This window comes from Chiloscyllium plagiosum, chromosome 13 (genome assembly GCF_004010195.1).
Source record: "Chiloscyllium plagiosum isolate BGI_BamShark_2017 chromosome 13, ASM401019v2, whole genome shotgun sequence".
NCBI lineage: Eukaryota > Metazoa > Chordata > Chondrichthyes > Orectolobiformes > Hemiscylliidae > Chiloscyllium > Chiloscyllium plagiosum.
Window position 1 is genome coordinate 77,959,348 of NC_057722.1, and position 12,451 is coordinate 77,971,798.

General features: G+C 36.9%; 1 protein-coding gene across 1 annotated transcript in view; it reads left to right on the forward strand.

Annotated features, from left to right (window-relative positions):
* atr (ATR serine/threonine kinase) overlaps positions 1–12,451 on the forward strand; it is a 90,705-nt gene that overhangs the window by 43,325 nt on the left and 34,929 nt on the right. Inside the window, exons 20-28 of the mRNA XM_043702780.1 lie at positions 1,714–1,807; positions 2,301–2,426; positions 2,735–2,941; positions 5,479–5,592; positions 6,846–6,961; positions 7,386–7,506; positions 8,080–8,217; positions 8,947–9,154; positions 11,004–11,182. Coding sequence (XP_043558715.1) covers positions 1,714–1,807; positions 2,301–2,426; positions 2,735–2,941; positions 5,479–5,592; positions 6,846–6,961; positions 7,386–7,506; positions 8,080–8,217; positions 8,947–9,154; positions 11,004–11,182 — 1,303 coding nt within the window. The remainder of the gene's footprint in view (positions 1–1,713; positions 1,808–2,300; positions 2,427–2,734; positions 2,942–5,478; positions 5,593–6,845; positions 6,962–7,385; positions 7,507–8,079; positions 8,218–8,946; positions 9,155–11,003; positions 11,183–12,451) is intronic.

A 12,451-nucleotide genomic window follows, 5' to 3' on the forward strand; every position in this document is an offset into this window, starting at 1 on the left:
ATTAAAATTTTTAGGCTGTTATTTGTTGTGAAAATACTTGAAGTTGCATCTTGTTGTAGGGGATTATAAACTGGATATTAATGCATATAATGTTCATAATTGCTACTGAAAAAACTTCCAGCTCGGAAAAGCTCATTTTAGATTTGTGCAATGTCAAGTTTCTGTGATAATTTCCACATAACTTTAAATGTTTGTGAAACTTTAAAATAATATTTTTGGGTCTAACTTAATCCAATCAATGTTTATATTGCAACTCTACAATTTAAAATTAAAAGTGAATCTTTTCAGTGCATTTACTATCACCATCTTTAGATGCCTGAAGATCCTCTTTATTTGGCACTTAGTTTAAACTGCTATGAGGACAGAAAAAAGTGCTGCATAGTGGTCACAAAATCCTCGATCAGAGGCAAGTGTTGTTGTTTTATTGCTGATGTAAAAATGTATCCGAGTGTCATTGTTATAAAAGGCATGAGCTTGAGGTAAAATTATTTTTTGATGACTTCGTGAATAACAGAACAGACACATACATTGAAATTGTGATCTCACCTCTCAGTCTGTTTTCCTATTGTAGGCAACATTTTCACGGATCCAGATCTATATTCTGACAATGAGTACAAATAATTAACTCCACCTCCCAACTTTGCAACTGTTCAGTGATGCCTTTTGCATCTCTGAAGTTTATGTCCTCTTCAAGTGTGAAGTACCTTGTGATTCTGCTACAATGAAATCATTGCATAAATTCAGTTGTTTGTTGTCATTGTTTGCAATGTTACTGCAAAAAGCTATCCTGAAGAAGACTTGCATCCTTATACTACGTTTAATACCATCAATGTCTTGAGGCACTTTACAACTAATAAAATATTTTTGCCTTGTATTCTCAGTTACACTGCAGCAGAACAGTTGTGTGCAGCAAATTCTTGCAAACAGGAATGACCAGATAACTTGTTTTGTGATATTGATTGATGGATAGATATTGTCAGAATAGGGGGCATAACATCCCTGATCTTCTTTCAAATTAGAGGTTGTACATCTGGCTTTTGGTATAACTTGTTATCCAAGCCACCCTACCTCTAATACATAGGGTCCCTGGTTTATGAGCATCCAACTTATGAATGCAATTTCGTACAGGGATGTAATTTTATAGAGCTGAGTTAGGAGTATTCCTGGATTTACGAATGGATCCTTTATACTGTTTTGCATTGTATTATGACTTGCTTACAAATCAACTTGCAAATGAATTCCAGAAAGGGACTCCTTTACAACCTAGGGACTGCCTGCACCGAACTAATACGTTGGCCTTGATTTTTCTGCTCAAGCCCAGAGTGGTACTTGAGCTTACTGTGTTTGGCTGGATTGAGTAGATGAAGAGAAGCTATACCTGCTTAACAAAGGAAAAAAAGCATGAGAGAACATAGATTTAAAATGATGTGCAAACAATGCAAAGCTGATGTAAGAAAAAGCCTTTTCACAGTCAATATTTAGGGCCTGGGATGCTCTGTCTGCAAATGTGGTGGAGGCAGGTTTGATTGGGGCATTCAAATGGATATTAGATGATTATTTGAGTCAAAATGGTGTTCAGGGATATTGGAAAAAGGCAGGCAACTGTCACTAGGCATTGGACCGATGGCTAACATGGCATGTGCAGATGTGCACTAAGCAAATTTAAATTTGCTAAAACTGCTAAGTTGCAGCAATTTTTTTTTGCTATTTCAGAGCTGAAGTAAAAGATTTTCTCCATGAGATTTACTTTTTGCCAGAACATCCTGATTTTACTGAGATCCAGAAGGTTCTGCAAGATTACAGAAAGGTGAGCCTTTTATTTCAGTGTGCTAGTCATTGATTGCCTGATTAAAGTTTAACTATAAATTACCCCCAAATAATATGGAGATTTCACACACTAAAATAAAAATGTGATCTGTTCTCAAAACACTAAATGGAAGCTTGACAGAGGTGCTGAGAAATGTGCAAATTAGTACTGCCAAACATAAGATTGGTCTCCTCTCCAAAGGTACGACGAGACTTTTGCTACAACCCTTTCTGTTTGCTGATTAATCCATCAGTGAACTAAATCATTAGTGAATTAAACTGTTTTAAAAGAACCCAGAAGTATTGCTTTAGCTGCCAAGTAGTTAACAAACTTCAGAAATTCAAAACAAAAACAGAAATTGCTAAAGAAACTCATCAGGTCAGGCAGCATCTGTGGAGAGAAAGCAGAGTTAATGTTTCGGGTCCAGTGATCCGTCTTCAGAAATTAGATGTCTTTGGTGTTAACATTCATTTCACCAATTTATGTTTTATAGGAGACTTCTAAAAGCACAGACTTACAAACTGAACTGCAGCTTTCGATGCGTGCTGTTCAGCATGAGAATGTAGATGTCCGTATACATGCACTGACCAGTTTGAAGGATACTTTGTTCAAGAAGCAGGTATGCATGAATGGCTTTAAGTCTTCAATGAATTCACTGATAAGAAAACCATGTGTGCTAAATTCAAGGTTAATAGTGGCAGAAGCACTTAATATTGCGGTAATGACAGATATAACAAGTTATAATGTATTACATTTTAACACCATAAGCAAAGGCGAAACAAGATGTTTCTAACATGTCTCTCTGGTTCCTCAGCACTGGCTCCACAGAGAGGGTGATTCTTTAACACTAAGGAAAATACATTTTGTTTGAAGACCATGTTAAAATAGGAAAACTATCAATGGATCCATATATTATATGTATTTTAGGACCAGTTGGTGAAACTTGCCACAGACAGTGAGACAGTAGAACCTATTATCTCTCAGCTGGTGATGGTGCTTCTGAAGGGCTGCCAAGATGCAAATGCACAAGCTCGACTTCTCTGTGGAGAGTGTCTTGGTGAGTTGGGAGCAATCGATCCCGGCCGATTGGACCTCATGACCAGTAACACAGAGGGAAAAAGCTCCACGTTTGTGGTAAGGGATCATTTGAATTGGAGTGTCGTCTTGAAATAATTGTGAAGAAATGTATTGTAAGATTGTATATCATTTGAAACAAGGATGCATAACGTCTACTGAACCTCCGTATAGGATTGTATCAGGTATCACATAGATATTTTCAATTTAAATTAGTTTCTTGATTGTTAATGTTAATCAGAAGATGCTGCTGAGCTTTGACTGCGGTTTTGCCTCATGCTTCCAAGTGAGTTGTTGAGTGATAGAGATGTACAGCATGGAAACAGACCTTTTGGTCTAACTCGTCCATGCCAACCAAATATCCTAACCTAATCTAGTCCCATTTGCTAGCACTTGGCCCATATCTCTCTAAACCCTTCCTATCCATGTACCCATCCAAATGCCTTTTTAAAAGTTGTAATTGTACCAGCCTCCACCACTTCCTCTGGCAGTTCATTCCATACACACACCACCCTCTGCAATAGTCCCTTTTATATCTTTCCCATCTCACCCTAAACCTATGCCCTCTAGTTCTGGACTCCCCCATCCCAGGAAAAAGACCTTGTCTATTTATCCTAACCAATGTCATTGAGAGCTCAAGATTTATTTCTTGTGCCCTTTCCCCTCATGCAGGAAACTTTCTCTTTGTCTTCTCTGTCCAATCTATTTTCCCTCTTCCCTGCAGCCCTGTAGAAGGGTTACACCCAAAACGTTGACTTCTTCACCTCTCTATGCTGCCTATGTTCTTCCAGCCTCCTGCCTGTTTATTCTGGATTCCAGCATCTGCATTTTATTGTCTCTAAGTAATACATACTGGCCTGACATGTTTTGTGTGCCTCTACATAGAGCTTGAGTACATTGATACTTGAAAATGAACATACCCAATGGATTTTTAACTGTTTTGCATTCATTAGTTAGGCTTCGGCTGCGGTACTGTGTTCAGTTGTGGGCTATGTAAGTCAGATGGTAAGTAGAGGGGAGGCAATGGCTTAGTGGTATTATTGCTGGATTGTTAACCTAGAGACCCAGATAATGTTTCTGGGACTTGGGTTCAAGTACTGCCACGGCAAAAGATCCAATTTGGATTCAATAAATATTCGGAATTAAGAGTTTAAGTGGTTGGCATGGTGGCTCAACGGTTAGTACTGCTGCATCACGGTGCCAGGGACCTGGGTTCAATTCCAGCCTCAGGTGACTATCTGTGTGGAGTTTGCACATTCTCCTCATGTCTGCGTGGGTTTCTTCCGGGTGCTCCGGTTTCCTCCCACAGTCCAAAGATATGCAGATTAGGTCAATTGGCCATGCTAAATTGCTCAGGGGGATTTGTAGGTTAGGTGCATTAGTCAAGGGCAAATATAGGGTAGGGGAATGGGTCTGGGTGGATTACACTTCGGAGGGTCGTTGTGCAGTTGTTGGGCTGAAAGGCCTGTTTCCACACTGTAGGGATTCTTAAAAAAATAATCTCCATTACAAGGGAGGATACAGTATGTTTTACTAGAATGTTACAAGGAACTTCAGTTGATGGAGGAGATGAAGAAACAGTTGTAATTTTCTCAAGCAAAGAAGATTAGGAAAAGATTTGACATTGATGTTCAATTTATTAACAGTTGGATGGAGTAAATAAGGGAAAACTGGTGCAGCAACCAGAATATACAGCTTTAAAATGATAGAGGAAAGAATGCAACATTGAGAAAATTCCTTATTTTGTGGAGGATTGTTGCGGTCTGGAATGTAATGCTTGAAAAGCTGTTGACACCAGGTTCTACAGAAACTTTAAAGGCATTGGATAGATCCTTGAAGGAAAAACATGACCAAGCTATGGGACAAGAGCTTGACACTATCATAGAGAATACTTCAGAACTTGTTGAAATGTGAACTGTTTCTCTCCCCAGATACTGCTAGACCTGCTGAGTTTCTCCAATATTCTCTATCTGTTTCCGATTTCCAGCATCTGTACTATTTGCTTTCATTTTAGGGGTTTGAAACTAATTGGTTAGCTTTCATAGACCCCACACAGTGGGGTATGATGAACAGACTGTTCTCAGTCAGTGCTGTAACACTGTGTGGTTCTATTTACATCAAAGTGGTAATGTTTGCATTGTCGGGTAATTTGTTCCACAACAAATTCAGCCGAAGGTGAAGAACCATTTGGTATTTTAGTTAAAGAATGCCTCAAGTAGTGTGCATGAGAAGAGAGCAAGAAAATAATTAAAAAGGTTAGTAAGTAGTTTCGAATGTAGTGAACTTCAAAAAGGCGATCTTCAATTTTAAACTATTTTCAACCTCCGTTCACTGAAAATTGATGCATTATGTCTGCTGGGTTGAACTAAAATTATTTGAAAAATAAGGCTTTGACTTGAGCATCTTTAGTTGCTTTAAGTTATTTTTTATATTTTAAAATAAAGTTTTTAAAATAAAGTTTTAAAATAAATTTTAAAATCATTTATGATTTTGTTAAAATGAGTTGAATTTGTATAATGTCCTTATTGGGGCAATCAAATGTTAAAGCAAAATTTGCAGTTAATGTACTTGTTTATTTGTAATGATTGTTACAACAGGCTGGTGTGGAGGACCCCAATTTTGCCCATCATCTGCTGATTGAGTTGACAAGAGCCTTCCTTGCTTATGCAGATAATGTTCGCGCTCAGGACTCGGCTGCTTATGCCATTCAGGTACAGAAACAGCAGCTTGTCTGTACAGACTTAATAGAGACCTTTTATGTAATAACAAGCCAGATTATTTTTAGAGAGAGCACATTAGCTAACTGCTTTCTCAAATTATTTACCAGAAGGAGCCCGAGAAGAATTTATACAAACTAGCGAGCAAGAAAGAAAGAAAGAAGAATTATGAATTAGCCATATGTTCATGATTAGGAGTAAAACTTTAATGGTGTGTCATTCATTTAACCACTAACTGTGTTTATTAGCTCAGGTAGTTGGTAAATCTCTCTATAGCAATAGCCTTGGCCTTATTCCTTTGGGTAAAATCAACTGTCTTATCCAGAAAAAAAATCAGGATGTGAACGTCAAATAACACATGGTTTGTAAAGTGAAAATTAGTGATGTGTTCATTTTGTATTGAAGTACAAGAAATCCTGTAATTTTTTGTTTGGTCACCTCTGTTCCTCCCCTCTTCAACCCAAAGTTTTGACTTAATGGTAGAGTTACAATTGAGGCATGGAGTGTTAGTGACGGCATTTAACTGCTGAAAGGAGGACACTTCAGCCAAATCCTATTCTGGCATCCCCAAAGATATAGTAGACATATGGAGACCAAGGCGTTGAGTTGTGAGAGAGTAGCTAGCCGAGATGTGATGAATTAATTGCATCCTTCTTTGCAAATATTTGGGACACATTGGATTATGCAATCTAAGACTCGTAAACCGAGCACAGATCATGAATCAAACCTGGGTGGGTCTGCGAGGTGTGGTTTTTTTATCAACTGTACATTCATGGGCTCAACAATGTTTTAAAAATCTGGATTATTTTATGAAATTGACATTGAGCTGGTGATTTGGAGCATGCGTTATTAGAACAATCAAGATGTTGAGCCATGTGTCTAGTTACAATTCACTGGCCTTTCTGAAATTTGTGTTTGGCATTACAGCAGCTGAGTGCTTGAATATAACCAATGATAGAGTTGTAACTTTTAGCATTGCATGTAATCTGGGTGAATCCTATCAAGAGGAATTTTCATTGGAGCCACTTGGCCTCAGGGTTACTTCTGTTATAATGGACCAGCTGAGACCTGTAATTCTCATTATCCAAATTGGCACCACAAGTCGATTTAGATATCATCTCACTGAAGCTAGTGGGAGTATTAGATTTTACTTAGCAAGGGATTACTTTTAACATTTCATAGATTTTGTTAGTGTAGTTTAGGTATGGGGACATTTTACTAAAGGTCGATTAAAATTGAAATTTCAGGAGCTGCTACAAATATATAAATGTAAGGAAGGGAAAACAGATTGCCCAGGACGCAGGTTGTGGCGGAGCTTTCCAGAGCATGTTCAAGAAATCTTGGAGCCTCATTTAAACACCAGGTGTGCAGTATTCTCTTGATACTTTAACAATGTGTGTGAACTGACAGCGTATTTTGGCCACAGTTGTAGTTTTTAACATCATGGTTCAGCAGTGGAAATTTGAAAAGAGTCTCGCCTACACCTGTCAATGTAAAGTTATGGATAGCTACCAGGTGAAGCTGGATTGTGGCTCCGGTCGTCTGAAGTCCTGTAAAGAATTTTCTTTATTTTTGTGAGAAATCCTTCTTTTTGCTCTTTGCCTACAGTCAAGTTCCATTTTGTTTAAAAATATAATCAATTGGGGGTTTGTGAATAAAAAGTTTTGCCGGTTACCTCTAATAAAAGAAAAGTATCACAGTAAGATTTACATTGAAAGTTAATGTATAACTTTACAGATATTGAAATGCACAAATTTTAAACAAAGTCAGTTGTTTTGTTTATAAAGGTATAAAAGCTCCCAGAAGACTTGCAATTGGGTCAGCATTAAGAAGCCATTTTATCTTGGTAAACATGACAGAAATTTTGCAGAGTGGTCAGCAACATGGGCAGGATACCTCATAACCAAGGTGAGCATATCGATCAGGTTAGAGTACAAAAAACCTCTTAGGAGTATTTATCTTGCTAGTTATTTAGAACCAAGTATAAGTCTAGTTTGTAACACATAGTCGTTAATTTGTAAAATTTTCTGTAACTGTGGATGCGAAAGCCTTCATTGTTGCTAAATTAAAATAGAACAGTTCCAACATAATGTAAACGCCTGAGCCATTGTTTTGCGCTTGTTGATCTGTTCTTGCCTTGCATAAAAATACTATCAAAATGTACTTGATAAGAACATAATATCTTCAAGCAGCGTGAGCAATAACATTCCTAAATGGTGGAATCACAATGGGATTATGATCCATGGTAGGATGAAAAGAGGGCACTCGTAGGTTAAGTTTTCTGATTGCTAATATATCCAGATGTTCCCTTTTAGTCTGTGGTGTGACCTCCCCATTTCCAGTCTGCCACCTCTGCATCTTATAATCTTGAAATTATGGAACGACTCCACAAAAATGACCTGAATTCACATCTAGTAATCTTCTTTTTCTTTAAATTCTCAGAGCAAGCTTTGGTAAATATCTCAAAATGTCTTCTTTCAGGTTCGAAGTGAGCTAGCCAGAAAAGTGTTTGACTGTTGCAGCTTTATTACGAAACATGATTTTAAAGTGACAATCTATCTGCTACCTCATATCCTAGTATACGTTTTGCTTGGGTGTAATGAAGAGGATCAACGTGAAGTAAGGAACCAATCAATACATTGAAATTCTTACAGTTAATATTCATCTAACAAAGATGATCCTAATTTGTTTAGTTTTCCTCAAGAAACGTACCTGTAAAATCATAATGTTATTTAGTTGGATCTGTATAGAGAGGAGAAGGGCAATTAAGTATTTTTAGATTTTAAAGATTGGTCATGCTCTGGGGACTAACCTGAAGTATACTCATTCAGCAATCCATTTCTTGTTTTAGTGTATAAAAATATAATAAAGTTTATCTGGATCAAGCTATCATCCAATATTTGGACATTTGATTGACAAAACAAAAATTAGCAATTACATCAGTCCATGAAACAAAACTTCCAAATTTTAATTTGAGGAAATGGGTAAGAAAAGATTGGCTAGGGTGTATTTCCAGAAACAGTATTTTAAAAATTGTTTTTTTTGGAAAGAAACTAATTGGATGAAAATAAAACTAGAGTGAATAAAATTGAAGTGTTTGTATTTTGAATTAGACTTGTTTGAATTGTTTCACTTGTGGGCAAGATTTTAAAAGAAAGTGTGTGTCTGAGCAATTTCAGTCATTTTTTTAATCTGTTGGCAATCTGAGTTGAAATGTTGAGCATGTGGTCGCTCAGATCAATGTTGGATTCAGCTTCAGTCTGACAAGCCCTCTGCTGAAGGATTACTGATGTTTAACTGAAAGTGGCAGTAAATAGTGATGAATTTCTTTTAAAACTTATTCTGCAGGTTTATTCAGAAATGATGGCTGTTCTAAAGAATGACGAAGCTTCGGACAGGACTTTGCAGGACAGTGCATCAGATCTGAGTCAGTTGAGTACTCAGACTGTTTTCTCTATGTTGGATCATCTTGCCCAGTGGTCCCGACATAAATTACAGGCTCTTAGCTCTGAGAAAAGTGGGAGCAGATCCAGTAAAGACAGAGGGGGACCTAATGGTGAGTCTTTAAAAGTAACATACTTTTAATCATCGTTCAGAAGCTACAGCTGAGTGAGACATGTCTGTAGCCATTTCACAATGGAAACTATACTTCATAATTTAAAAAAAGTTACATACAATTGTGTTACTCTCTGGTTAAAAACTACAAATTGTTACTCCGATGAACTTGAGGGTAATTATATTTCCTATTTTCTTGCGTATGAACTTTCTGGCTATTGTTGTACACTTACCCAATGATTCTTTAACAAAAGAATGAGGAAGTAAAATATCTTTTAAAAGGTCTAAATTGTCCATTTTAAAATGTGGAAGTGAATGATTTAATGCAGTATTAAGCATTGGTAACTATCCTTACTTTACCTGAATCTCTAGGTGAGATTATTTGTATGTATTTATTCACGAAATATTTGTTAGTGAATGTTTTCTGTCTAACATGCAACAGGATAGCAAAACTAATTAGTGTAAGTTCTGATATAATTTCAAACTCTTGACTGTAATGCATTGACAGAAAGAAGAATAATTAATTGTTAAATTGCATGCAGGAAGTACCATTGTATTGTGCAGATCTGTTCTGCTAGTCAGGTCACATTTGAATGTAATCAGCATCATGTGATTCCTCATGAGAGATCTGTTTTTTTGTTTCATTTTAACAAGCTGTTAATTACATTGATGCTCCTTTTCAAATTCTAATCTCAAAATTTGCCAAACAAAATCAGTATATCAGATTTTGACATAAGTAAAAAGTGTTTTGTTCCAAAACTCTAAGATAAAGATCTTACTATAAAAATTCAAAACCTTGTCACTGAAATGAAACTCTTTCCTGGCTATACAATATTCTGATTTTAGCTGAATTTACCATAAGATGTTGTAGCAGATGTAGGCCATTTGGCCCATCAAGTCTGCTCTGCCATTCAGTGAGATCATGTTTGATCTAAAAATCTTCAATTCTCTTTCCTGTCTTTTCCTGTTTTTCCCTTGATAGTTTTTTTTTTATTTTGGAGGATAGCCTTTCGATGAAATGTAAGTACACAATTCTCCAGATTTTGTTTCAACAATAAAATGAAAGTTTATTGCACAAAAGGAATGAAGATAAAACTGAATGAACCACATTGATAAAATTGAATGAATGCATAAAACACAATTTGAAATATTGCAAAATATATGGCAAAACAAAATCCCATCTACTCCTTCACCATCACCTTACAGTAATCAGGTACCAGAAGAAACTGTTCTGAGACCTGACCAGGGCAGGCCTTTTATAAACTGAAGCCTAAAGCAAAACAAAAATCCTGATTCTTCCAAGCTAAAGGAAGTTATGCATTTCAATATTTGCTCCCTTCACAATACAAACAAATCCTATTATCACTCCAGGAGGACCCCAGTCATGTGCTTTCTGATACACATTGGTTTAAATCATGACTCCAGAAATACTGACATGTTAATTATTAAATCCTAGCATACGCATGGATCAAAACCCACATGCAACAAGTTCAAAATCAAAACACAGAAGTAAATTTTTAATACAAAACGTATTATATACACAAATCCTTTATATGTCTCTTGCTGCAGGAGAAGCACAGGTGTGGGTGAAAATAATTTTTTTTATTTCATGCATCGATGATTAGTGATGCAATGAGAACATTGTTGTGAAACTAGAATAACTATTATTTCACTTGGTTGATTGCATGATGGATTGATGTATGTGACTAAAAAAAATTGGCTGATGTAGTTAATTTGACTGACGGTCTATATGCTAATTATGTAGAAATGTCTTGAAGGATGTTTTCTTTTCTGTATAAAATACTATTCCAATAAATTTGTTTACCACAAAACTGTTTGTTTTGTTGCAGTTTCAAGCTCAGAGTACAAAGAGTATCAAAATGTCACCTCTTTTCTGGACCTCATACCCCAGGATGCACTTGCTGTTGCTTCGTTTCGATCTAAGGCTTATACTCGAGCAGTGATGCACTTTGAATCCTTCATCACAGAAAAGAAAGAGAACATTCAGCAGCATCTTGGATTTTTACAGGTCAAAGGAATAAATAAGTAGTAGGAATTTACAATATGGTCAGTACTTTAGAAATCTGGAAACAAGTTTGAAATATTTGAGGTTCAAAGAAACCTCTGTAAACTTATGATTAACCTGAAAATGCAGTAAACATTTCAGTATTCTACAGACAATTTGCACTCTGTTAGGTCATTCTTTATGGTTTTCATACTTTTTAATGAAGTGTAATTCTCTTATAACTCATGCCCCACTGTAGCGCATTGTTCCTTGAATGACATTTGAATGGTTTCTGTTTAATACATAACAAAATGTCATGCATTTATTGTATGATGCTCATAGGTAACCTTAATGTGCAGGTCTTCTCACCTACTCTCAGTTGCCTTCCTCCAAACTTGCTGCACTCTGTTCTCTTCAGTCTCACCCTGACTTTGGTATTGAACCTGCCAAAAAGAATGGTGCTGTTGTTGTCTGTCATGCTGACCTGTACCTGGCAAAAGCTGCTTGCCAAATCTCAGATACTGGCACCTATCTTCCCTTGACCATGACACCACCACTGAATATCAAGCTGTTGTTTCCAGGACTGTCACTGACTTCATCTCCTGTGGAGATTTCCCCTCATCCCCTGAGCTTCCCACCTCATTGATCCTCAACCCTGCACAGCCTGTTTGTACTTTCTTCCCAAACTCCATAACCAGGACGACCTGATGGACCCATTGTTTCAGCCTTTTCCTGCCCGACTAAATTTATTTATTCCTATCTTGTCTCTAATTTATCTGCCCTTACTCAACTTCACCCCTCTTCTATTAGTGACTATAGAGACATAGAAATCTACAGCACAGAGAAAGGCCTTTGGCCCATCTTGTACATGCCAGTCAAAAACACCACTTACAGTTGTAATACCAAATTTTTCTGATGCTTAGTTGGTTCCACAATTTTTAGTTTTTTGGTCCTAGTTGCTTCCTTTTCACCAAGGACATGCAATCCTTTTACAGATCAACTCCCCCATCTGGATGGTCTGAAAGATCTCTGCTTTATCCTTGAAAAGAGACTTGCACAGTCTCCGCATACCACCACCCTCCTTTGCCTGAATGAATTCATTCTTATTTTGAATAAAATAAAACAGAAGTGCAGATGCTGGAAATCTGAAAAAGCATAAAGAGCTGGAGAAACACTGCAGGCCTGGCAGCGTCTATAGAGAGAGAGAAATAGAGTTGATGTTTCAAGTCCAGTGATGCTTAGTCAGAACCCGAAACGTGATCTCGATATATAAATTATTTTCTTTCATATTTT